The sequence below is a fragment of the Schistocerca americana genome, chromosome 2 (assembly GCF_021461395.2).
Source record: "Schistocerca americana isolate TAMUIC-IGC-003095 chromosome 2, iqSchAmer2.1, whole genome shotgun sequence".
Classification (NCBI taxonomy): domain Eukaryota; kingdom Metazoa; phylum Arthropoda; class Insecta; order Orthoptera; family Acrididae; genus Schistocerca; species Schistocerca americana.
In genome coordinates, this window is record NC_060120.1 from 26,396,764 (window position 1) to 26,422,911 (window position 26,148).

At 39.6% G+C, this 26,148-nt stretch overlaps 1 protein-coding gene across 4 annotated transcripts in view; it reads right to left on the reverse strand.

Moving 5' to 3' along the window:
• Positions 1-26,148, reverse strand: part of LOC124593729 (ankyrin repeat and fibronectin type-III domain-containing protein 1) — a 720,649-nt gene that overhangs the window by 68,048 nt on the left and 626,453 nt on the right. For all 4 annotated transcript variants that reach the window (XM_047132056.1, XM_047132055.1, XM_047132054.1 and 1 more), the window contains 3 exons: positions 19,904-20,092; positions 7,108-7,333; positions 6,452-6,584 (listed from right to left, as the gene is read on the reverse strand). In XM_047132056.1, coding sequence (XP_046988012.1) covers positions 6,452-6,584; positions 7,108-7,333; positions 19,904-20,092 — 548 coding nt within the window. The remainder of the gene's footprint in view (positions 1-6,451; positions 6,585-7,107; positions 7,334-19,903; positions 20,093-26,148) is intronic.

Sequence of the window (26,148 nt, forward strand, 5' to 3'; positions counted from 1 at the left end):
CCTATTCAGGAACCACGCGTTTGTCTGGCCTCTCAACAGATACCCCTCCGTTGTGGTTGCACCTACAGTACGGCTATCTGTATCGCTGAGGCACTCAAGCCTCCCCACCGACGGCAAGGTCCATGGTTCATGGGGGGAGGGGTTAACACATAGCCCCGTTAAAAAAAAAAAAAGTAATAATAATAATAATAAAACACATAGCCCGTTACAAAAAAAATAATAATAATAATAAAATGGGATATGGATGGGGTGATAGATGAATGAAGATGGTCATCGATTACTTCCTGGTGGAAAAGAAGAATCAGAGACTGTTGACAGATGTAACTGCACTCCCAGGAGAGATTTTTGATGGAGACCATTGAGTGGTGGTGGCAAAGATGAGATTCAATGAATTGAAAGACATAAAGGTAGAAAGGGAAAGGAAAATAAAAGTATGGAAACTAAAGGATGGGATGGTACAAGAAAAGTTTAAGGAGTTACTTTAAGTGTAAAATCCCTAACACCGATTATGCAATGTGGAAGACGAATGGGGTAAGTTCAAAGAAGCGTTTGTAAGATCTGCTGAGAAGACCTGTGGCAGAGTGTCCAGAAGGATAAAGGAAACAGGGTGGAATGAGAGGGTGAATGAGGCAGTAAAAGAAAAGAAGAAAGCCTGGCATGAATGGAACAGAGATCAAACAGCTGAAAGTAAAAGGATATACCAGGATAGTCAAAATAAGTGTAAGAAAATGGTAGCAGAAGAAAAGAGGAAAAGCTGGGAAAAATTCACCCGAGAGTTGGAAAAACATGTTACTAGTGGTAAGAAGAAGATATATGGAACAACAAAGAGTATGAGAAAGGAAAAGATGGAAAGAGTACTTTGATAAATTACAAAATGTGAGGAATGGCAGTGCAAAGGGAATGCGGCAGGGGGTCAGGGGTCTGGAAGAAGAGGAGGATGTAATGATGTTAGAAGTGGAACTAGCACTGAGAAAAATGATAACAGGAAAGGCACCTGGGATAGATGAAATTACTGTGGAGATGATAAAGGCAGCTGGACCAGTTGGGCTACAGTGGCTATATAGACTAATAAAATGCATTTGGACCCAAAAAATGTGTACCTGAAGAATGGGGAAAAGGAATAATAATCCCAGTTTTCAAGAAGGGTGACAGGAAAGTATCTGACAACTATCGAGGGATCACACTCATATCCCAAGTAGCACAAATAAAGGAGAGGATACTGGAAAGAAGAGTGAGTGAAAAAGTGGAAGGGCAATTAGAAGAGGAGCAGTATTGCTTTTGGCATGGTAGATCAACAGTGGACTCAATCTTTAGTATGAGACAGTTGATGGAAAGACTTTGGGAGTATGGGATAGATCTGGTGATGATATTTCTCAGCCTAGTGAATGCATATAACAGTGTTCCCAGGGAAAAGGTATGGACAACCTTGAAGAGAAATGAAGTTGGAATCCAAACACTTGAAGTCAGCCAGGCGATATATGGAAAAAGCTCTAGTTGTGTGCCGACACCAATTGGAAGAACTGAATGGTTTAAGAATGTTACAGGACTAAGAAAGGAAGTGTGATATCACCACTACTATTTATAATGGTGATGGATGAAATAGCCAAAGAGACGAAAGAAGCCCGTAGAGGAAGGGAGATGAAGCTGTTACTATTTACTGATGATATTGTGGTGTGGGGAACAAGCAGTAAGGAGGTACAAAAACAAATAGACATCCTAAATGATAAGGTTGAGAAATATGGAATGAAATTTAGTGTGAAGAAAAGCAAGACCATGATAGTAACCAGAGGGGATAGAGAGGGCAAGGACAAATTCATATTAAGGGGCGGGATATTGAAATAGTGGACAGCTTTAAATATTTGGGAAGTCTTTTAATGGGGAATGCTTGTTTGGAGACAGAAATTAGCAAAAGAATATAACAGAGTAGTACATTTTACAGGCGTGTGAGGGGCTTGGTGTGGGGAAGGGAAGTGCCAATGAGGTGCAAGCTGGTGCTATACTAGACTTACTTCACACCCATACTAATTTACAGCTCAGAGACTTGGACTATGAGTAGAAGAGAGGAGAGTAGGATACAATCCAGTGAAATGAAGTTTCTGAGAAGTATGCTAGCAAAGACGAGGAGAGACAGAGTGAAAAATGAAGATGTTAGGAAGGAAATTGGAGTGGAGAAGATGACTGAGAAAATTGAAGAGAATAGATTAAAATGGTTGGGGCATGTGAAGAGGATGGGAGAGGGAAGAATATGAAGAAGAACAATGGAGTTCAAGATTGAGGGCAAGAGGCCAAGAGGAAGACTGAGAAAAAGATGGATTGATACAATAAAGATGAGTTTAATGAGGAGAAACCTGCTATGGAACCAAATCGTGGAAGAAGAATGTTGGAAAGACCGAGTTAAGTAGTGAAGTACCATTGATACCCCAACACAACCAGATGTTGGATAGAGGGGGAAACGAAGAAGAAGAAGTCTGATCTATGGATTTCGCTTATAATTACCACAATGCTTAGCATTCACACAGTCAATCAACTACATGAACAAACAGCGATTGGCATTCACTCATTCGAATTTATTCAGCTTAGCTTGTATAGCCCCATCCCCTTTTGTCTGTGGGAGACTTCTTTTTATTTCTAGATGTGATGGGGATTCCCCTGGCAGAGACATCACATACTATGCATGCATTCAAACATCAGCTTATGGCATTCAAACATCAACTTTTGATTTGTTCAGATATCAACTTAGAATGTATTCAAAAATGTTCAAAAGCCAACAGGGATGCATTTCAAAATCATATGAACAATCGCTAGATCAAGGTGTGCTGGACGCTAGGCACTCTGTGAAACCAGGTTTTTTTCCCCTTGAGAACATGAATTTGGCACTCCCTGTAACAGCCACCTGAGGCAGATACCCCAGTTGCCCCCCCCCCCCCCCCCACCAGTCCAGGCCTGCCTCCATCATCATAGCAGAACAACCAAATGGTTCACTAAAGATTTGTGGAGACTTCATTCACTGGTGGCAAGATCTTCAGACAAACTGATTTGCATGACGCATATCTCCAACCCTCACCAGATGAGGTGCCCAAAAAACATCTTGGTCCTCAACATGCAATTTGGACTTTTCTGGCATAACTGGGTCCCCTTTGGCATTGCCAGTGCATTAGCTACCTTTCAACAATATTTAGAGCACCTTACATGAGAGGTGCTAACAGTGGCCAACTACTTAGATGACAAACAATCCTGTTGGCAGAACATGCGCAACTGAGCATTATAGCAGTTGAAAATACCGCTTCAGTTGTAACTTACTTTTTTTTCACACGACTAGTTTCAGACTATTATAAGCCTATCCTCAGGAGTCGTAGCTGTGCTGTGGTCCCCGAGCGCCACATGTACAGGTGCAGTGTGCTCCCTATGAGCGCAGAACAGGAAAGCCTTGTCGCATGTGGGAGGCCAATTCCACGTAACGTTTTTCACTGGTAGTGCACCATGAAGAATGAATTTTCTGTAGTAGTTGACTTTTCGACTTTTCCAGGTATGGATTTTAGTTGTTTGGTGTTATTGGGCCACATCTGCGATGCACATGCCCCAAGTATTAAATTTATGGTATGAAAAACAGAATATGTCCTTGTTACCTGTGAGACTGGCCCACAGGAGCATGCCAAATAAGGAGTTAAGGTTGGTGGCTAAATCTTGAGCATTATTACCAGTAACAATGTCATCTAAGTAGCAATCTCATCCTGGCTCTGCCTTCACTTAGACTTTTTGGGCACTCTTGGGATACTATTGGTTAATTGTTATTGATACAGGCAACAATTTTCCTTATGTATCTCTACTGTCTTCGACATCCTCAGCTGAAACAGTCAAAGCACAGCCTCACATTTTTTCTGTTGAGGAGTTCCCAGATACCACTGTGACAAATAATGGCCCTCTGTTTTTCATGGACTGAATTTGGCATTTTTTGTTCAGAAAATGGCCAATGTCCAACTGCCTTGTGGAGAGGTTTGCCTGCATGTTCAAGAAAATGGACAAGCTGCACCAGCATTATGCATTGGATGAGGTACTCACATTGGTCTTAGCCTCCCAGCACACCCAAAAACTGCATGGCTAGGTGCATTGATCACAACTCTCAATTATTTTAGAATGAACTCGTGAACTGCAATTATGGCTCCACATAGGATACTTCAGAACAAATGACAATTTGTGCCAGACTGCTACTTGAACCTGGGTTTCCCATTTGCTGCAAGTGGTCACTTGAACCACTTCAGCTATCCGAGCTCAGGTGACTGCTCATAACAAGGGAAATCCAAGTTCATGTGCCGATCTGGCACAAATTTTCATTTGGTCTGGAATATTAACAACTGTTGTGGAACCATAATCGAGATTTGCAAATCTCAGACATTGCATTGCAGTTCCTCAATTGTTCATCTGACTGTCCTTCACCCTCTTCCTGGAAAACAAACTGCCACCAATACTTCCTACAGGATGAGGCTAGGCACTTATCTTCACCAAGTGCTGCCAACACTGGATCTCAATGGTTGCAACATATCTGTTACATTGCATAATGGATGAAGTGCAACTCTACTGTGGCTCCAGATGACACAAATACATCAACCTGGTGTGTACTCACAGTGCACCAATGCCTCTGACAGGAAATCTTCCACAGCTTTTTGTTCCAGACGGACACCTTGACAGCCAGGATCCTCAACAGCAACCTCCAGTTGCCACTGTAAAAGGCTGTGCAGTCTCCAGATGCGACAAAGTCAGCCCTTCCAAGACCCAGGTACCCATACCAACGGACATCAATAGTAAACCCCCCTCCCCCCCTCTCCCCAAGTTCACCAGTTCAGCAGGTCGCCAGTAAGGAGACCATCACTTCCTGAGACTTCAAGGTGGGCCACATTCTCTTTTTCATTAAGGGGAGAGGGATGCTATGTTGGGACCATTCACCCTCTCATACAGCAACCACTCATACACCAGCATCAAGAAGGTGGCCTAGACAGCAACGCCAAAGGGGACACACCAGCCACAAAGGTTCTGCATTGTTTACCAGGGCTGGGTTCTCATTGCACCTCCAGTTGCATGGCACATAATAGTTATATTAACCTTATGTCATTTCTCATTGCTTTATTTATGACTGGGACAGTGCTTGTATAACAATAACTGCTTTGACAGCTAGTTACAAGGACCCAACCAGGTATTTAGGCAAACCCCTTCAGTGCTGTATTCCTATTAGCGGTGACCAGATGCACTGCATATGTATCACTGATTAAGGGGGTGATGACATAAGACATATTATAATTTTCCACAGACAATGTTTGATATGTTATAAGGTGTTGTATTATAGAACAAGAGGATCAGTGTAGACCAAATCTAATTACATACATATTAGTTTCTCATATAAACAACCAGTATGCATCTGTGCAAAAACTTTTGTACACAACCTAAGATGTTCCACGTTGTAAAAGGTTATCATATGCCTGACACTGGAACATAAAACACACAGTATAAACCCAAATATCGTTAAATAATTCAAATGTATTAATTTCTGAGTGTCAGGCAGTTTGGTTCAACATTATAATTACAAAAAAGGCACATCATTAAGTAGGATACATTTCATATGAAAATCAGGAAATATTTATTTGTCATAAAGTCCAACAATTTTTGTGTTAACTGAGATCAGTATTATCTCTCTCTCTCTCTCTCTCTCTCTCTCTCTCTCACACACACACACACACACACACACACACACACACACACACACTTTCCATCAAGCTCAGTATCTTCTGTACAACATTCACCACATGTCATTAACAGATCATTTAAAATATTTGAAAGGCTTTACAACTTTATTCAGTGATATTATGTAAAATTAGAATACGCTAATGAGTAGTTGATGGCGTCACTCACACTTCAGGAGTGGCACTACAATATTTTGTTTCAAGAGTAAGAAGAGAAGTATCCACAGACTACTTATAGCAAACTATTTCCATCGCTTCCTTGTTAGTGGAGAATCATATGAAATGTATAGTTCTTATGAATGTATGATCCTTAAAATTATGGAGGTTTCAGGCATTTCAGGAAAAACAGACAAAATATTTTACATTTGTAGGAAAAACAGCTCATGTATCACATTATTCTCTGAATGCATTTAATGGGTCATAGACAACAAAGAAGGTGCTATTTACAGTTTGTGGTTCATGTCCACATCACATTAGGGGGAGAAAGTATAGTTATTAATCTAAAAAGGAAAAGTGAAGTTTGCTAAAGTTACTAACTGCAGATGATAACAAAACACACACTAGGATTCAACTAAGGCTACAGTATACACAAGGATGTTATAAATTATTAATATTGGATTATTTATTGTATTATTTACACACACAAAATTCTCAGTTCTTTCCAATATTGTATTGTGAAGTACATCAAGTTAAAACATTTTTAAATAAAGAACACTTACCTTCATAAGCCAATGGAAATCATTGTAGATGCAGCTTGGGTATGTTTCATCTACTTCAATAACAGGTAAGAAATCTTCATTTGTAACCAGCACCTTATCTTCATGATAAAGCAGACAGGCAAGGAATACACCCCTATGGAAAGGAATTCAGCATTTCAAAAACTTAATTTAGATATATTTTACCAAATTTTTTTCCTCATGAGCTTCAGTTTGCATTACAACTGAAACTGCACAGAACAGATCTGGAACCACTGAATTCGAATTATTTAAGCTAACACAAGGTTTTATCTATGCTATCACACCCCTATGGAAAGGAATTCAGCATTTCAAAAACTTAATTTAGATATATTTTACCAAATTTTTTTCCTCATGAGCTTCAGTTTGCATTACAACTGAAACCGCACAGAACAGATCTGGAACCACTGAATTCAAATTATTTAAGCTAACACAAGGTTTTATCTATGCTATCACAGTTCATTGTTATACAAATGAACTAATGGAAGCCACATGCTTGCAGTGACACTTATGAAAAAGTTTCTGTGATGCTCTGGGACATTTGACAAATGGATTTATTAGTTTCTAAAAAGAAATCAAGTAAACAACATGTCAGGATATAGACGTAAATGAATTTCAACTTCATGAGAACCTTTACGTACCTCCTTAAATTTTTCTGGAATTTTGAAGCAACTGTGAAAAGTTGTTTAATAGTAGTTTTCTTTCTCTGGTTTCTTCTTTGTAACCCAGGTGTTTCACCTGGTTGGGTAGCAGCCTTTATCTCAGCAGCATGTTCAGGTCGAGTATTACGCATTTCTGCAAACAGATCATCCAGGAGCCGTAGCCTTCCTGCAAACCTGGGCTCTCGACCTTCCACATCTCGCCAACCTAATGACACAAGAGATGCAAATAAATTAGGTTAAATATCAAAATAATAACTTAGGCCATCAGTGAACCTAATAAACCCCCTTCAGTCCACAACAGGGAAATCAGGAAGTAATTGGTAAACTTTCTTCTCTGTTGAGTGAATTAATATACTGTGGCATGATTGTTCTTGGTAAAACTGAGGACATGTTTCCAACCAATGAAAAACAAAATCAAGTTAGAAAGACAGCTAATAGTTAAAAGTGATAAGCCATATGAATTATAAGTGGTGTAGGGAGGGTACGAGGAATCAAGATTGACACTAACAGAAACATTGATGATAGTGATGGAAGAATATACATGTGTCAATGAGGACACAGGCAGAACCTACAAAAAGAGACAAGTGTATGTACAACAAACTATTTATGATGTAAGTACTAGGTGACAGGAGCAGAACTGACCAAAATTACATGTATCTAGAAATAAGGCTAAGTATAGCAGTTCTTTCAAGGTTACACATGTGAGCAGATAACTTAACTGTATTAGCACTGTTGCCCAAGACATCATCTGAACTAGTCTATACATACAATGATAATCTATTAATAAAAGCCTTGCTAATAAACATTTTCAGCTATGAATGTAAACTTTTTCATCAAATATACAACTTGGCTTTCGTCCACAGCAACATATACTTTTGCTACCGTAAGACTTGTAACTGCTACACTATACCTACTTCAGCAAAAGTAATCAATTTTTGAAAATATGATGTAATTGGATAGATAAAATATCCACTCACCACACAGCAGCAGGAGAAAACACATATAAAGGTTAAGTACATGTGCGAGCTCTCAGAGCCAGTCGCTCCTTCCAGCAGAAGGGTTGAAGGGGAAGGAAGAGGAATGAACAAAAAGAACTTGCAAGGTTTAAGAAATGGAGAGAGTTCAGAAAAGTTGCCCAGAACCCCAGGTCAGGGGAGACTTATCAGACAGGATGAACCAGGGTTCTGGGTGACTTTTCTGAACTTTTACCATTTCCTAAAGCTCACAGATGGTTTTCCTTCATCCCTCTTTCTTCCCCTTCATTCATTCCGGTAGAAAGATCCGCTGAATCTGACAACTTGCACATTTACTTAACTATACATATTTTGTACTTAAACGAATTTTACTATCAAATGTTACATGAATACTACTCCAATCATGAACAAAATTAATTTGGGTATTCTTCTATACAAAATTTTATAATTCTTCATATAAATTGTGGTCCTGTGTTTGCAAATCATAAATGGTGATGTTAAATTTTGAACTGCCTTTGCAGTTTAAATAGTAGCTATAGATCACACAAATGCACACTCGCTCGTGCACACACACACACACACACACACACACACACACACACAAAGAGAGAGAGAGAGAGAGAGAGAATGCCACACAGAAGGAGTAGCTAACACTTTCTAAGTATGAAGGTAATTAAGAAGAGTATAGACTAAGGCTCCACAGAAATGGCACAAACACTTCGTGGTGTATCAAACACACCAGCCTGCAGTGTGTCCCTAAAGTTTTTACATGAACTTCTCTTCCCATTTTCTGGTGAACTGCTGGTGCCTCAAACAGAAGTATGAAACATGGTGGGTATAAAGTATTTGAAAATACTGCTCACACATTTTTGGTATCACTATGGCTGATGTGTGAGCAGGTATATAATTATAATGCAATAACAATCCTAATGATACAAAAATGTTTCATAGTAATCTGAGTCACTATTCCAATCCTTTACAAACAGCCAATCATAGTTATACCCAGAGAGTGCTGAATAAAAAATCTCTACTCTTTTCCCAGTGGCATACAGATTTTTTATCTTTTTAGAGTACATTTACTTTTGTCAAAGCATTGTTCTACTTTTTTATCTGCAATTTCGTCTCATGAGCGTAGTTTGATCCATGTTTCATCTAATCACATAATAATGGCACAAGTCTAATCACATAATAATGGCACAAATACTTCAGACCATGCTTCAGTTTTTCGAAACACAATTTTTGGATATCCCTTCTCAAACATTTATGGTTGTTAGTGCATACAGAAGACACTGCACACTAGGTTACCTGATGTGTACAGCTTTGTTCTTGATATTACATACTTATTCACATGTGTTGCAGAAATCTCAACAATACAACAAACATTAAAGTGCCTGTCTTCTATCATTGTACACAGAATTTAATCAAACATTTCATCATACAAAGACTTAACTTGGTATCTGGAGCATGGGGCATGGGAATATACACTCCTGGAAATTGAAATAAGAACACCGTGAATTCATTGTCCCAGGAAGGGGAAACTTTATTGACACATTCCTGGGGTCAGATACATCACATGATCACACTGACAGAACCACAGGCACATAGACACAGGCAACAGAGCATGCACAATGTCGGCACTAGTACAGTGTATATCCATCTTTCGCAGCAATGCAGGCTGCTATTCTCCCATGGAGACGATTGTAGAGATGCTGGATGTAGTCCTGTGGAACGGCTTGCCATGCCATTTCCACCTGGCGCCTCAGTTGGACCAGCGTTCGTGCTGGACGTGCAGACCGTGTGAGACGACGCTTCATCCAGTCCCAAACATGCTCAATGGGGGACAGATCCGGACATCTTGCTGGCCAGGGTAGTTGACTTACACCTTCTAGAGCACGTTGGGTGGCACGGGATACATGCGGACATGCATTGTCCTGTTGGAACAGCAAGTTCCCTTGCCGGTCTAGGAATGGTAGAACGATGGGTTTTTATCCCGCCTATATATATACCCAATAATACGTAACCCACTTCCAAACCATAACCAAAAAAATATTTTTTTTTTTGCGGCTTTCAGCACTACCGCCGATATAATATCCACCGTTTCTAGTTCACAAACAGCTCCTTTCACCTTTTAAACAACCATTTCGGCCAGTTCTAATAACTTTCGCTTTATTTCCATTTCCGTTTTTCCCACATCACTGATCATTTTTAGCCGCTTCCCACAGGTTTTAACGCGATTATTTCTTCGTCAGACAATTGTTAGCCTCATTTTCATAATCTGCCACCACAATACCACTCCTTTTAATATACTACACGCAGTTTTTTCGAAATTTTCCCGAATTTCTCCGTCCTTTAACGTGTTTTGGCGGCAACACAACCACCTAACCTTTATGCACATCGTTGTCTACCAACCCAAGTCCAACATAGCCCAACTGTAACCAACACCTTTTCGCCTTTTTTCATTCGAGATCTCCAGTTTCTTTCCGGTTCACCTTTATCTCTCCCCATATATTTTTATCTTCATTTTCATTTCACCTCATGTTACACTTTCCACCTTCTAATACCATGTCACCCTCACAACACCCCCACAATGACCCCATTAAGTTTTATTTACATTCCCTCCGCAAACATGCCTTCGCCCTAGCCAGATTACACTCCCATATTCTATTTTCTCAGGCTTGTCTGACATTTGGCATCACCCCCAAAGGCCTCACACTTAAAGTTCCCATCTCTGGCTGCAACCCTTCCTTCCATCAGTCCCTATACCAGTTCCAAACTGAACAATCCATTGCCCTCACCCACCTAATCCTTCACCTACACATCAACTCAGCCAATGAACACACCCGTCAACTCCTATCCTTAATAAAAGTCCTTAATCTTTCCTCTCCCACATCCACACCGGCTGTTCAGAGCATCCTCCTACAGGCCAACCGTAAATTAGAACAGCATGCCACCCTCCACCTCAAAAAACTATCCAATCTCCTGGTTTCCCACTTCCGGAAAGGCAACTCACTCACCCTTCACAACCTTTCCAGCAAACCTCAACCTCCTCTCATTGCACACAAACCCAGTCTCTCCCATCTACTCAATCTCCCACTTCCAGCTCCACTCCCTCCAAAACCTCAAAATTCCGATCAACACAATCTGGAACCACAACACCCTAATTCAGTAGTTAACCTTTCCTCCAAACCTCTCTCCCAATCCGAAACCTCTGTCCTATCCAAAGGCCTCACCTTCAGCCCCACTCCCAGATTCAACCAAACAGCCCTCGTCAAAGATTTACTTTCCTACACTCGTACTCTCTGCTGGAAGTATCACTTTGCCACGAAGAAAAATGATCCTAATCCTACTCCTAATGATCCGACTCCTCAAGACACCATCCAAATTGAACCCTGCCTGGAACAGTTCCGTCCTCCGTCACAGCGGGACCCACCTCCTCTTCCTCAAAATCACCCTCTCCAAACCTTCCAGGAATTTCTGACTTCCAGCCTTGCATCTCAATCCTTCTTAAAAAACCTTAATCCTACACCCAACATCACCACTGCTGAAGCCCAGGCTATCCGTGATCTGAAGGCTGACCGATCCATCGTCATTCTTCCGGCGGACAAGGGTTCCACGACCGTGGTACTTGATCGTCGGGAGTATGTGGCTGAGGGACTGCGTCAGCTTTCAGACAACACCACATACAAAGTTTGCCAAGGTAACCCCATTCCCGATGTCCAGGCGGAGCTTCAAGGAATCCTCAGAACCTTAGGCCCCCTGCAAAACCTTTCACCTGACTCCATCAACCTCCTGACCCCACCGACACCCCGCACCCCTACCTTCTACCTTCTTCCTAAAATCCACAAACCCAATCATCCCGGCCGCCCCATTGTAGCTGGTTACCAAGCCCCCACAGAACGTATCTCTGCCTACGTAGATCAACACCTTCAATCCATTACATGCAGTCTCCCATCCTTCATCAAGGACACCAACCACTTCCTTGAACGCCTGGAATCCTTACCCAATCTGTTACCCCCGGAAACCATCCTTGTAACCATTGATGCCACGTCCTTATACACAAATATTCCGCACGTCCAGGGCCTCACTGCGATGGAGCATTTCCTTTCACGCCGATCACCTGCCACCCTACCTAAAACCTCTTTCCTCATCACCTTAGCCAGCTTCATCCTGACCCACAACTTCTTCACTTTTGAAGGCCAGACATACCAACAATTAAAGGGAACAGCCATGGGTACCAGGATGGCCCCCTCGTACGCCAACCTATTCATGGGTCGCTTAGAGGAAGCCTTCTTGGTTACCCAAGTCTGCCAACCCAAAGTTTGGTACAGATTTATTGATGACATCTTCATGATCTGGACTCACAGTGAAGAAGAACTCCAGAATTTCCTCTCCAACCTCAACTCCTTTGGTTCCATCAGTTTCACCTGGTCCTACTCCAAATACCATGCCACTTTCCTTGACGTTGACCTCCACCTGTCCAATGGCCAACTTCACACGTCCGTCCACATCAAACCCACCAACAAGCAACAGTACCTCCATTATGACAGCTGCCACCCATTCCACATCAAACGGTCCCTTCCCTACAGCCTAGGTCTTCGTGGCAAACGAATCTGCTCCAGTCCAGAATCCCTGAATCATTACACCAACAACCTGAAAACAGCTTTCGCATCCCGCAACTACCCTCCCGACCTGGTACAGAAGCAAATAACCAGAGCCACTTCCTCGTCCCCTCAAACCCAGAATCTCCCACAGAAGAACCACAAAAGTGCCCCACTTGTGACAGGATACTTTCCGGGACTGGACCAGACTCTGAATGTGGCTCTCCAGCAGGGATACGACTTCCTCAAATCCTGCCCTGAAATGAGATCCATCCTTCATGAAATCCTCCCCACTCCGCCAAGAGTGTCTTTTCGCCGTCCACCTAACCTTCGTAACCTGTTAGTTCATCCCTATGAAATCCCCAAACCACCTTCCCTACCCTCTGGCTCCTATCCTTGTAACCGCCCCCGATGCAAAACCTGTCCCATGCACCCTCCCACCACCACCTACTCCAGTCCTGTAACCCGGAAGGTGTACACGATCAAAGGCAGAGCCACGTGTGAAAGCACCCACGTGATTTACCAACTGACCTGCCTACACTGTGACGCATTCTATGTGGGAATGACCAGCAACAAACTGTCCATTCGCATGAATGGACACAGGCAGACAGTGTTTGTTGGTAATGAGGATCACCCTGTGGCTAAACATGCCTTGGTGCACGGCCAGCACATCTTGGCACAGTGTTACACCGTCCGGGTTATCTGGATACTTCCCACCAACACCAACCTATCCGAACTCCGGAGATGGGAACTTGCCCTTCAGTATATCCTCTCTTCTCGTTATCCGCCAGGCCTCAATCTCCGCTAATTTCAAGTTGCCGCCACTCATACCTCACCTGTCTTTCAACAACTTCTTTGCCTCTACACTTCTGCCTCGACTGACATCTCTGCCCAAACTCTTTGTCTTTAAATATGTCTGCTTGTGTCTGTATGTGTGGATGGATATGTGCGTGTGTGCGAGTGTATACCTGTCCTTTTTTCCCCCTAAGGTAAGTCTTTCCGCTCCCGGGACTGGAATGACTCCTTACCCTCTCCTTTAAAACCCACTTCCTTTCGTCTTCCCCTCTCCTTCCCTCTTTCCTGATGAGGCAACAGTTTGTTGCGAAAGCTTGAATTTTGTGTGTATGTTTGTGTTTGTTTGTGTGTCTATCGACCTGCCAGCGCTTTTGTTCGGTAAGTCACCTCATCTTTGTTTTTTTTATATATATATATATATATATAACAAAGATAATGTGACTTACCAAACGAAAGCGCTGGCAGGTCGATAGACACATAAACATACACAAACATACACATGAAATTCAAGCTTTCGCAACAAACGGTTGCTTCATCAGGAAAGAGGGAAGGAGAGGGAAAGACGAAAGGATGTGGGTTTTAAGGGAGAGGGTAAGGAGTCATTCCAATCCCGGGAGAAGACTTACCTTAGGGGGAAAAAGACAGGTATACACTCGCACACACACACACACACACATATCCATCCACACATACACAGACACAAGCAGACCAGTAAGAAAACTGCTAACAATCAAATGTGTATTGCACATGTTTGAAAAATTAAATAAAACCTTTACAAGAATTAGACTTAATGGCCACGTGTTTAACAAAATATTTTGCCATTTTGTAAATAATTACCAGCTTTCCAATTCACACCAACCAAACTGGTGGAAGTTGGTCTTAAAATATCACAGGGACAACTCCAAAACAGTCCCACCAAAACTTGCCTATGGAAGTGGTTGCTTATGATTTCTACAAACATAACATTTAGGGGCCATTTCATTCAGCCAATAAGCAATAAAACGAATGCTGAAGATAAAGAAAACAAACCATGTGAACTTCAGTTTGTAGAAGGAAAATAATACTGGAATATTAAACACTTACAGTAATTCTATGGACTGTGTAGGAAATACTACATTTTTAGGGATCAATAGTAATTTTCAGTTAAAGTGAAATGAGGACACACATATACTACCAAGAGAATTCCATCAGCATTTATGCAGACACACATCTATTAGCAAGAGGATGTCATCAACATTTATGCCTTTATAGTCCTGTCATCAGTGTACTTCACCAAATGTCTCATATTATACAGTATTTCCAAGAACACTTAATCCTTGGTTAAGGTATATGGCTGCAGTGTTCAAACCACAGAAAGGGGCCATAAGAATAATTACGAATGAAAACAACTGATTCAGTCAGTTTTTTTAAAACAATCAACTCATCTGATTGTTTTAGGTAACGCAGTTCAAACACCAGCTGTTTTATTTAACCTATATATCATCTACCAGTTTCAATCGTAGACCACCACCACTGGATACAAGGTAGAACAGAGAGATATATTTTACCTTAAATAAAGTGACAATGGTCTACAACCAAAACCAGTAGATGATATATACGTTAAAAAAACAGCTAATGGTTAAAATGCATTTTATAATGTACTTAATGGCTGATAGTTCTCACCTGATGAAAATATTAAAAAAATCATTCGATTGTAGTTTGACATAGCAGCTGAATAATTCAGTCATTGTTTTGAGTGAGCCGGTCGGAGTGGCCGTGCGGTTCTAGGCGCTACAGTCTGGAGCCGAGCGACCGCTACGGTCGCAGGTTCGAATCCTGCCTCGGGCAATGATGTGTGTGATGTCCTTAGGTTAGTTAGGTTTAATTAGTTCTAAGTTCTAGGCGACTGATGACCTCAGAAGTTAAGTCGCATAGTGCTCAGAGCCATTTGAACCATTTTTTGTTTTGAGTGAAACCAGTCTATAGGAGCAACCAAATGAAGACAATTGATTCAGTCAGTTGTAGTTTTCCATATTGATGGAACTATTAATTCATTCTTTTGAATGAAACCAAATGAAAACAGTCAACACAGACCACTGCAGTTTCGCATGTTGACTGAATTATTCATTTTTTTCCCACGTACAAGCAGTCTATAGTCTGTTGGTTGAAGCATGTATTCATTCTTTCACCAGAGACCTATCATTAATGTTCTAGTTGACTGAGCAATCAATCCATTCTTCTGAATGAAACCAGTCTGCAGTACTTTCATTGGTTAAACCAAAGCAATGGTATACAAACAGGGTATACATACCCCCATGAAAGTACCCCTACCCGAGTAATATATGGAGACATTTCAGGGGTATGCCATGTTCTGACTCTGGCAGGCTAGTCGGGCGTGACTGACCACCAAGTCATCCTCTGCCAATGGCATCATCAGATGCGTTATGGAGGGGCAAGTGATCAGCACACCATTCTCTGATCGTTGTCGGGCTCTATTACCTTGGAACTGTTGCTAAATGGTTCGGTAGCTGCTCAGTTGGCCTTATAAGGCTGTGTGCACCCCATACCAGTCCTCCCAACAAGGTAAAATCCCTGGCAGTGTTGGGAATCTAACCTAGGAGCCCAAATGGCAGCCAACCACCCTCACAATTCTGCTACAAAAGTGGATACAATAAGCATTATACATGCTGATTTAATTACATACTTAATAGACTGATTCTTCCTTATTATGTACTGCTGTGCACGAAGCTGTTCCATATGTAATAAAAATGTTAGTCATTGATATATCATTGGTGATGTAAAGCTGAACACAGAAGTTGCCTTAGGGATAGTGAAGAAGAGAGGACCATTGAAATATTTTAGAGACTGTATGCATTTTATTTTACTGGAAAGGTGTGATGATGACCATTACTTAAAAATCATTTGATTCAGCCATTTATTTGTGTGGAAGGAAAATATACCACTAAAAAAAGAGAAAAAAAACAGTGAAGCACCCAGAAGATGTAGTCACATGTAAATGTAACTTAATACATATACACACCACTGGTGGCAGGTAAATGATTAGAACAGAAGTTCTCTGTGAGAGGTAGAATGGCCATCTGAGTGCATTATTATTTTTCATATTTATGAGTGACCACTGAGACAGACACGGAGATGATGCATACCCATGTTAGACAGCATTATCAGCTCCTGAAAGAGTTTGAAAGGGGCCTCACTGTGGGTCTTTATTTGCCTGGCTGGTCAAACCATACATTACCCAGATGTGTGGGATATGTGTTTGAATGTGGCAATTGCCTGATCTTGAACTTAATGTGAATGTGGGGGCAGGCGGGAGGATCGATGTATTGTGCACCAAGCAATTCGTAATGCCTTCACATCTATGCCTGCCATCCAGCAACAAATAATGGACTTCTTGCAACAATCCATGTTATTTCACACCATTACTCATAGACTAGTAGCAGCCAGACTAGGGAATTACTACCTCATGCGTAGGCTGCCATTAACACTACAACAAAAACGGCTGCTTTTCGATCAGTACCATGACTGGGAACAGAGGACAGCTGATGAATGGTACTGCTTTGTGTTCAGCAATGAATCACAGCTCTGCACTACCTGGGAAGAGGTTCCAGTCTTCCAGTGTTTTGGAGGTATACAGCACTGTTACTCCTAGTGTTATGGTATGGGTTGCCAGATATGACATCAGGTCACAGCTCTTAGTGACCGAGTGAACTCTTGACAGCATTATGGTCTGTCACGGACATTCTGCACCCTCACCTGCTACCTCTCATGCGACAGTATCACATTACCATTTTCACCAGAACAATATTCATCCGCATGTGTCACGTGTCTCTATGAACTGTTTGGTTGATGTTGAGGTACTCTCAAGGCCAGCAAAATCCCCAGATTTGTCCCCAATAGAACACGTGTGGGACCAGCTTGTGCATCAACTCCATCCTAGTGCCAGTATTCAGGATATCGAGGACCTGTCACAAGAGTTGTGGGCCAGGTTGCCTCAGAATACGATATGTCTACGACACCCTACCCAATGTGTTAGTGCATGCATCCAGGCCGGAGGAGGTGCCATGCCATACTGATAAGTGAGTCATACTGCCAAGTTCTTTGTAAATTTGACTCATTATCATAACAGACAGATACCCTCTCAACCCATGATGTTTCATTTTGTTTCCTCTTTCCTTTCTGGGTACTTCACTTTTTTGTCAGGCGATGTATATTATGCTGAGAATTACGTTACCAGCTGCATACATACAAATCACACCCATTCACAAAAACCTGTTTACATACTGCAACCTCTGAAAAGTAGCAGGTTTATCTTTACAGTGGCATGAAGTACTGTTCACATTCACGTACAAGCTTAACTGTGAAATTGAAATACCAATCTGTAAACACTCTCTAACTACTTTCACATCCCTCTGGACTGCTGGGACTGACAATTGGAGCTGCCTAATCCCTGGCACATTCTGTTCCAAGCAGACACTTTTGAGTCTTTTGGCATTGTTACATCATTATTGTTGACTGCACTTTGTTGTTACAGGTTATCACTTTTATTATTGATCCAGTAATTGCTTTTTATTGAATGTTAATAAATAGTTTCTAGAGACAAATAAATCTTCTACATCTGCTGTTATTTATGTCCGTTTTGTTTTTATTTTGCATCCTATGTTGTTTTGGCTGTGGAGCTATTTTCAAACAATATGTTTAAACCATTAACTACATATGTTTTGGGTTACTAAATTGTTTAACACTACCAGACAATACTAAATAGTGTAGTTATGTGCTACTGATTATATTGTACTGAATATCATGACTATAGCTTGCAAACTGTACCAACCATGGACTGCGCATAAAAATGACTATCACCAAAAACAGATGCAGTTAATGGGTTAAACATTTTACTTGAAAATGACTAACAGATGAAATGACATATTATGTAAAATAAAAATAAAATGAAAATAAATAGCTGCCAATGCAGGAAACTTATTTTTTTCATGAAGTTTATCACAGCTGTAGATTCTGTTTAAACTACATTATTTGAAATAGCTTTTAGCTAAATTATTTGAAGTAGCTTTTAGTGCAGTTTTTGTCCATATTTATAAATAGGAGTTTCATATTCTGAAACTGTATTAATTAAAGAAATTCAAAGAAAATTAACAAATTATGACGAGTATTTATCATGAAAAAATACTTCTGAGAACTGATAATATTTGCTTAAAAAGCAAGTGATTAAGTCGCCAAACACTAAAAAATTGTATCTTATATGTTTTCTGTTGACGTCACCTCACAATTGACTGAAAGAGAATGATCAGTGATGGGAGCAGGAAGTGAGAGACAGAGCTTCAACAAATTTAAATAACAATGTAACTGTTTCTTTATTTAAACATAAATTTATAATGCAGATCCTGTTATTGAGCTTTTAAAACCAACCAAAAATCCATGTTTAAACCCAGAAGTATGAAAAATTTGTACTTAAGCAAATAAATACATAAAATTTGAAAATACTTCAATTTTAGAAATATACTTTTTATTTGCCCTCCTTCAAATAAGTGGCTTTGTTTGCCTCCAAAAAAGTTGGCAATTCTAGTATCAGTTCTGGAAAGGGGTCAAAAGGTATGTAAATGAAACCACTCACACCCAGAGACTGAGAGAAGACTCACCAGAGACTTATGTCAGTGTGTAGGCTATAAAAAAGCGAAACCACTCAAACATTGAAAGTGAATGAAAACATTCATGTAACTAATGTGGCCACAGAGACTAGTTTTATTGAGTTGTTTAATTCAACTGAAAAAACAGATTTAACAACAAAACAAACAACTGGCCAATCAGTTGTTAAAACTAGTCATCACTATCATCTATGGCAATCTAACAACCCAACACACACTCATTAAGAAAACTGTTGGTAATTATTACACTAACAATACTGTCCACTGATCACCTTGTAATTCAAAAGGCTGTAGGCCAACACATTGCAGCACATTGGTAAAATTCTGCACAATCTGCCACTAGTTGGGGGCATCAGCATCTGATGTGAGGTACAAGGATGTGTGTGCAGTGAGTCCAGTGTGTGTACTGACCCATCATGAGACAGAATAAATAGTGTTAATATTAATTTTGAAACAAACCAGACTTGTAAATAATCATACATTTGTACATTCATTACCTGTTAGCTATGTGTTATTGTTGTATTAAGTTGACATGTCTAATGTCATTGTAAAATAATCTGTCGATAGATAAAAAATTAACTAACTCGTCTTCCTGTGTAATATTGTGTCTGTCTTTGAAACCAGGCTGCAAAGGACAACTTGTAACAAGTTCATAGACATGCTAATTGATTTTTTGAATATTTTCTTCAACTCAGCAACAATTTCCTCACTTTAACAGGAAATTTAAACTTTTAACTAACACTGTACTTACTTGATGGTACCACAGACGCTGGTGTTGACAGCCTGAAGTTACCATAGCCTTTAAGGTTCCCACAGGCAACTCTAAAGTAATATCGGCATCCCTGCGTAAGGTCACCAATATGACATTCCAATTGCTTCATATCAAGAATCTCTCTTTCACCCGCCAGCGGGCTAAAGTCTTCTGAGCAGCTCCACTGCACTGTTGACAGTGATAGTATCATTTGGTAAGTTAAAGTAATTTATTAAATATCAAAGACAATGATCAAACACAACAGTTATGTGAATCACTGATTAAAATTTTGTACTGGCAAACCCAAAAACTGCAGTCCCATACTTTTCAATATAGTTCCATTACAAGTTCCGTTTTGTTAATGCGGGTGGCTAAATTATCATGGAAAAGAAGTTGGAATCACCCATCCATTAACTCACTGTATTTCCTAGACAACATAATGAGTATACTGCAACACAGATTCCCAGTTAACAGAGGAAAATTAAAAACAAAAATGTCAGTGCATTAATTACAAAAGCAAAATAACACACGCTCACCACAAAAGGACAAAGAAATACACAGATTCACAGCAAATCTCTGATTCCCTAGAAGCAGATCATAAATATCAAATAAAAATGCTGACAAATACTTAAGTCAAGTCTGTCTACCCTTTTTTTCACCAGTCTTCAGACCGATTTGATCTGGCCTACCATAAATTCCTCTATTGAGCCAATCTGTTATCTAAGGACAGCACATGCAACCTATGTTCTCAGTTATTTGTTGGATGTATTCCAGTTCCTGTCTTTACCGCTTACAGTTCCCTAAAGTAACATAGAGGTTATTCCTTGATGTCTTAACATGTGTTTTGTCATCCTGTATTTTCTTCTTATCAGTGTTTTCCATATGTTTCTTTCTTCACGAATGTTTTGAAACATGCACTTCCTTATTAACAGAAATTAAAGTGTTTCTCCTCGAGAAGGGTGTTCACTATCCAAGGCCAACAAACAATTCATGTGTCAAGTAATTTTATTTATTGGTAGACACTATGTTTTATTTTAACCAGCTTAATTGTAATCTACAGGGGAAAGGATACAATGTTTTCAATGTTCAAAAACAAATTATGTCTTTTTGCTCTAGATTTTGACAGAGAAACTTTGATTAACATTCTAAGTCTGTTGAAACAACACCAATAAAATAATTCTGATATTGACATTGCTGTTTCAAAACAACACTTTTAAAACTGAGGGAAGCTTTTCTCAATAGGTTTCCAAAACTGCTGGATAAAAAATTATGGACCTGAAAATTTTAATATCTTTATGCTGACATAGAAACACTGGAGAAAAACACATGTGAACTTAGTTTACAACACAAGTTGTCTATTTTGAAAGGCCTAGACAAGGAAGATATATTGATTTTTAATGCTTGGAACAGTATTCCTGACTCTCATAATCATCTGAAAAACTAGCATTTGACATTCTTTCCTTAGTCATGTTTACATATTCATATAAATAATAGTTTTACAGCATGAATCTTATCAAGAGTAAACTGATAACCATGTTACTGATGAGAACCTGACATTGTACCCAAAATTAAGAATAACAACATACCCACTTTACTTATTTTTGAAAGAAATGCAAGGTCATTGTTCACATTATTGTTTGTCAGTCTTCGTCATGATTCATTTTAGGGATACCATACATTTTAATGTTATTAATAGATAATATCATTATTAAAGATGACATCAAGTCTTATTCAATGCACCTACAGTTTAACTAAGACTTAAAATTTTTAGTAAACTTTATTCGTTTTAGGGATTGTTTTTGAGTGAAAAAAGATGTAGTATTGAGAAAGGTATGTTGAGATGGTTCTGATCTATACAGAGGATGAATGAAAGCAGACAGAAAAAACATGTATACAAGATGATCATGAAAGGAAGAGTTGGAAGCGGTCAACCTCAGTGAACATACCTGTATCAGATTGAAGATAATTTTTGCTTAGCATAGCTTAGGAGTGCTCTAATTAAGTTAATGATAATGTACTTACCTATATAGTTCAATTTTTTTTAAAGTGGCTCTCAAAAGAAATTTCAGTTGTTGTAGCATTGACATTTGGCTCTGTTGACAAATGAGTTTGTCAACCACTAATCTAGGCCTTCACAAACCAAGGTCTACCAAACATCCTACAACTGTGGTTGGGTATACATTGGAGAAACTGTATGCACTGCAGAAAAAGTGGCGCCGAGAACATAGATGCCACACTAAATTACATGAGACCACCAAACCAGCCCTGGCTGACCATAGTATTTCAGTCCTTCTGACGGCCATTAATTTTGCAATTTCTTCAAATATTTCCTGCAGCCATTTTGCCCTTCACATTTCTTAAGTGACTTACATTGATGTATTCCTGTCTTACCTTGAACACTTTTATACTTTCTACTTTTGTTGATCAATTGCAGCAATTTTTCTGTTACCCACAGTTTCTTTGTAGATACTTTCCATGCGCCTATATTTCTCTGTTAAGCTTTTGTGACTGCTCTTTCTAGAGGTGTTCATTGCTCTTCAACTAATTGCCTCCTATGGTGTTTATTATTGCAGTATCTACAGCCTTAGAATACTTCAAACTCATCTCATCATTCCTCGTTACCATAGTATCCTTGTTCTTTATACATTGATTGTTCCAGACAATTTTCTTAACTCTAATCTTCAACATTACTAAATTGTGATTCAAGTCTAAATCTGCTCCTAGGTACACCTTACAATTCAATATCTTGTTTTGGAATCTCTGTCTCACCGTGATGTATTCCAGATTGGATCTTCCCATGTCTCTGGACCTTTTCCAAGTATACCTACTTCTCTTGTATTTACTATTTCTGCCTGAAATTTATTGCAGAAATTAGTCTTTCTCCTTTCTCATTACTATTACCAACCCCACATTCTTCTATAATTCTTCCTTCTATTTCCTCCCCTGCTACCATGTTCCAACACCCCATTATTATTAGACTATAATCATCCTTTACACACTGAATTGCCCAATCAGTGTCCTCATATACTTGCTGTACCTCTTCATCTTCTGCTTGTGATGTTGGTATGTTACCTGAACTAATGTTTTTGGTGTTAGTTTGCTGTTGATTCTGATGAGATCATACATATCACTCAACTGTTCACAGTAACTCACTCTCTGGTCTGCCTGCCTATTAGTAATACCATTTACTCCTGTAATACCATTTTCTCTCCTGTTAACATTACCCAATATACATCTGACCAGAAATTCTTATCCTCTTTCTATTCCACTTCACTGACTTCCTCTATATCTAGATTCAGCCTTTGCATTTCTCTTTCCTACCATCTTCAGACTTCTGGCACTACACATTCTGACTCAAAGAATGTTACTTCAGTCATTTCTCATGGTCACCTCACTCTTGGCAGCTCCCTTTCTTTCAAAGATCCAAATGAAAGCTTCTGGTTGTTGTTGTGGTCTTCAGTCCTGAGACTGGTTTGATGCAGCTCTCCATGCTACTCTATCCTGTGCAAGCTTCTTCATCTCCCAGTACCTACTGCAATCTACATCCTTCTGAATCTGCTTAGTGAATTCATCTCTTGGTCTCCCTCTACGACTTTTACCCTCCACGCTGCCCTCCAATGCTAAATTTGTGATCCCTTGATGCCTCAGAACATGTCCTACCAACCGATCCCTTCTTCTAGTCAAGTTGTGCCAATAACTTCTCTTCTTCCCAATCCTATTCAATACCTCCTCATTAGTTACATGATCTACCCACCTTATCTTCAGCATTCTTCTGTAGCACCACATTTCGAAAGCTTCTATTCTCTTCTTGTCCAAACTGGTTATCGTCCATGTTTCACTTCCATACATGGCTATACTCCATACAAATACTTTCAGAAACGACTTCCTGACACTTAAATCTATACTCGATGTTAACAAATTTCTCTTCTTCAGAAACGATTTCCTTGCCATTGCCAGTCTACATTTTATATCCTCTCTATTTCGACCATCATCAGTTATTTTATTCCCTAAATAGCAAAACTCCTTTACTACTTTAAGTGTCTCATTTCCTAATCTAATCCCCTCAGCATCACCCTATTTAATTTGACTACATTCCATTATCCTCATTTTGCTTTTGTTGATGTTCATCTTATATCCTCCTTTCAAGACACTGTCCATTCCGTACAACTGCTCTTCCAAGTCCTTTGCTGTCTCTGACAGAATTACAATGTCATCGGCGAACCTCAAAGTTTTTACTTCTTCTCCATGAATTTTAATACCTACTCCGAATTTTTCTTTTGTTTCCTTTACTGCTTGCTCAATATACAGATTGAATAACATCGGGGAGAGGCTACAACCCTGTCTCACTCCTTTCCCAACCACTGCTTTCCTTTCATGCCCCTCGACATGCCCCTGAAAGCTTAATCCAGAATATTTTGCCAATGGAGACATCATCATGTCACTTTTTCAATTACAGGCCACATGACATGTGGTACACATAATGTGTCTTTAATGTGATGCTCTCCATTGCCTTCTATATCCTCATGTTGTTGATCATTGGTGATTCTTCTCCCTTTAAGGGGGCGTTTCCTACTCTTAGAGTAAGAGATTGCCATCAAATTCTGTCCTCTTCTCTGCCCTCTCTGAAAAGGCATTTGGCAGAATGAGGGTGACTCCTTATACCGGAAGTCTTTGGTTCTCACTGCTGCTGATTTTTATTCAAAATTTAAAAGGCAACTTGGGGACCATGATGTTTGGACGATTGGGGAAAGACACTACCCCCACACCATGGGCTTAACTTCTGGCTATCTTCTTCACCACTAAATATTTAATAATCTGCAATAGCTAAAATTAATACTTACCATTTGCTTCAATATAGTTATGAAGCACTGTATAAATTGAATACATATAGTATGTCTTAGTGCAATAATGATAATACTAATACAGAAGTTTACACATGTTCTATTCATTACAACTTCTGTCTTTTTTTTCTAGCTATTCTCCTATCTTGTATTTTCTTAGGAGCTAATGACAAAAATTCTTATTTCTATGGCATTCTTAAGCTTTTTTGTTGATGTTGTTCCTAACTTAGATGCTATAATTACTGCAGTTGGCGACATCAACTTTCTGTCTGTTTATCAGCGAGAGTGTAAATAACACATTCTTACTTCCTTTCATCCCTAAACCATTTTTAGTCATTTGCGTGCCATAGAGGATGATGACTTCTCAGCAGTTTCTCAAATTTAACAGTTGAGTGCAACTACCTGTGAAATACAAACACCACTTATGTCCCCAAAATTACAGCATTCACAATATAAGGGTGCCATTTCTTTATGGTCTGTTTTATGTACTTTATTCTGAGATAGTAATATCTTAATACTTGGAATCAATATGATACCTTTCGTGGCAAAAAAATAATTCATATTTATGCTTGCACGATTGGGACATCTTATTTATACAGTAAAACTACACACATGCATGCTAATTTATGCTAAGAAATTCACTAACTGAATGGAAGGAATTTTGCAACAGGTTTTCTTTCAATCTGCTCTTGAGTTTTGGTGTTTCAAGACAAGGATGTTTGGGGTCTGCAAGTAGGGGACTGAAAATTTCCATGCCTTTCCGCACAAGAGTGAAGTTTGCCCAGTTACTATGTTAGTCCTGTTCAGGCCTCGGACTGTGTCCATGAAACGCACTACTGGTTTTGAAAAAAAGACCAGTCTTTATAAATGGAACATCGAAAGGACAACTTATTCTGTGATGTCACGATAAAAAATCTGTAGTCTCCAGAACTAATTCCTACAAGAATGTATCAGATCAACACCAGTCATAATGCAATGGATATCTGAAGTATCATTATGTGGAGATGATGCAATTATGTGTAAGGCAAAAGTTGTGGAATGAAGTCTTCTTGTAAGATCTAGGATATGGCAGGATCAACTTAATTTGCTATCAAAGTACATATCCAAGAACAAGTCCACTTGCTCTATCTGTTGTCCATTACGTTTTATAACATTTCCTCTTGTTCTCTCTTTGTCACATAAAACGGTATATAAAAAGCCTTTCACATTCAGTGAGAATCAATTGCAGCTAAACCAGTTGACAATACCATCAAACACACTGTTAGCAGAGCTTTCTAGATTTTTTCCCTGCTGTTTTATCCACTTCAAAAAATTATAAACCTGCAAATACGGCAAACTTGCTCACTGTAGTAGAACTGAATGGGAGACCATTTATAAATGTAAGGAATAGTACCAGCTTATAGC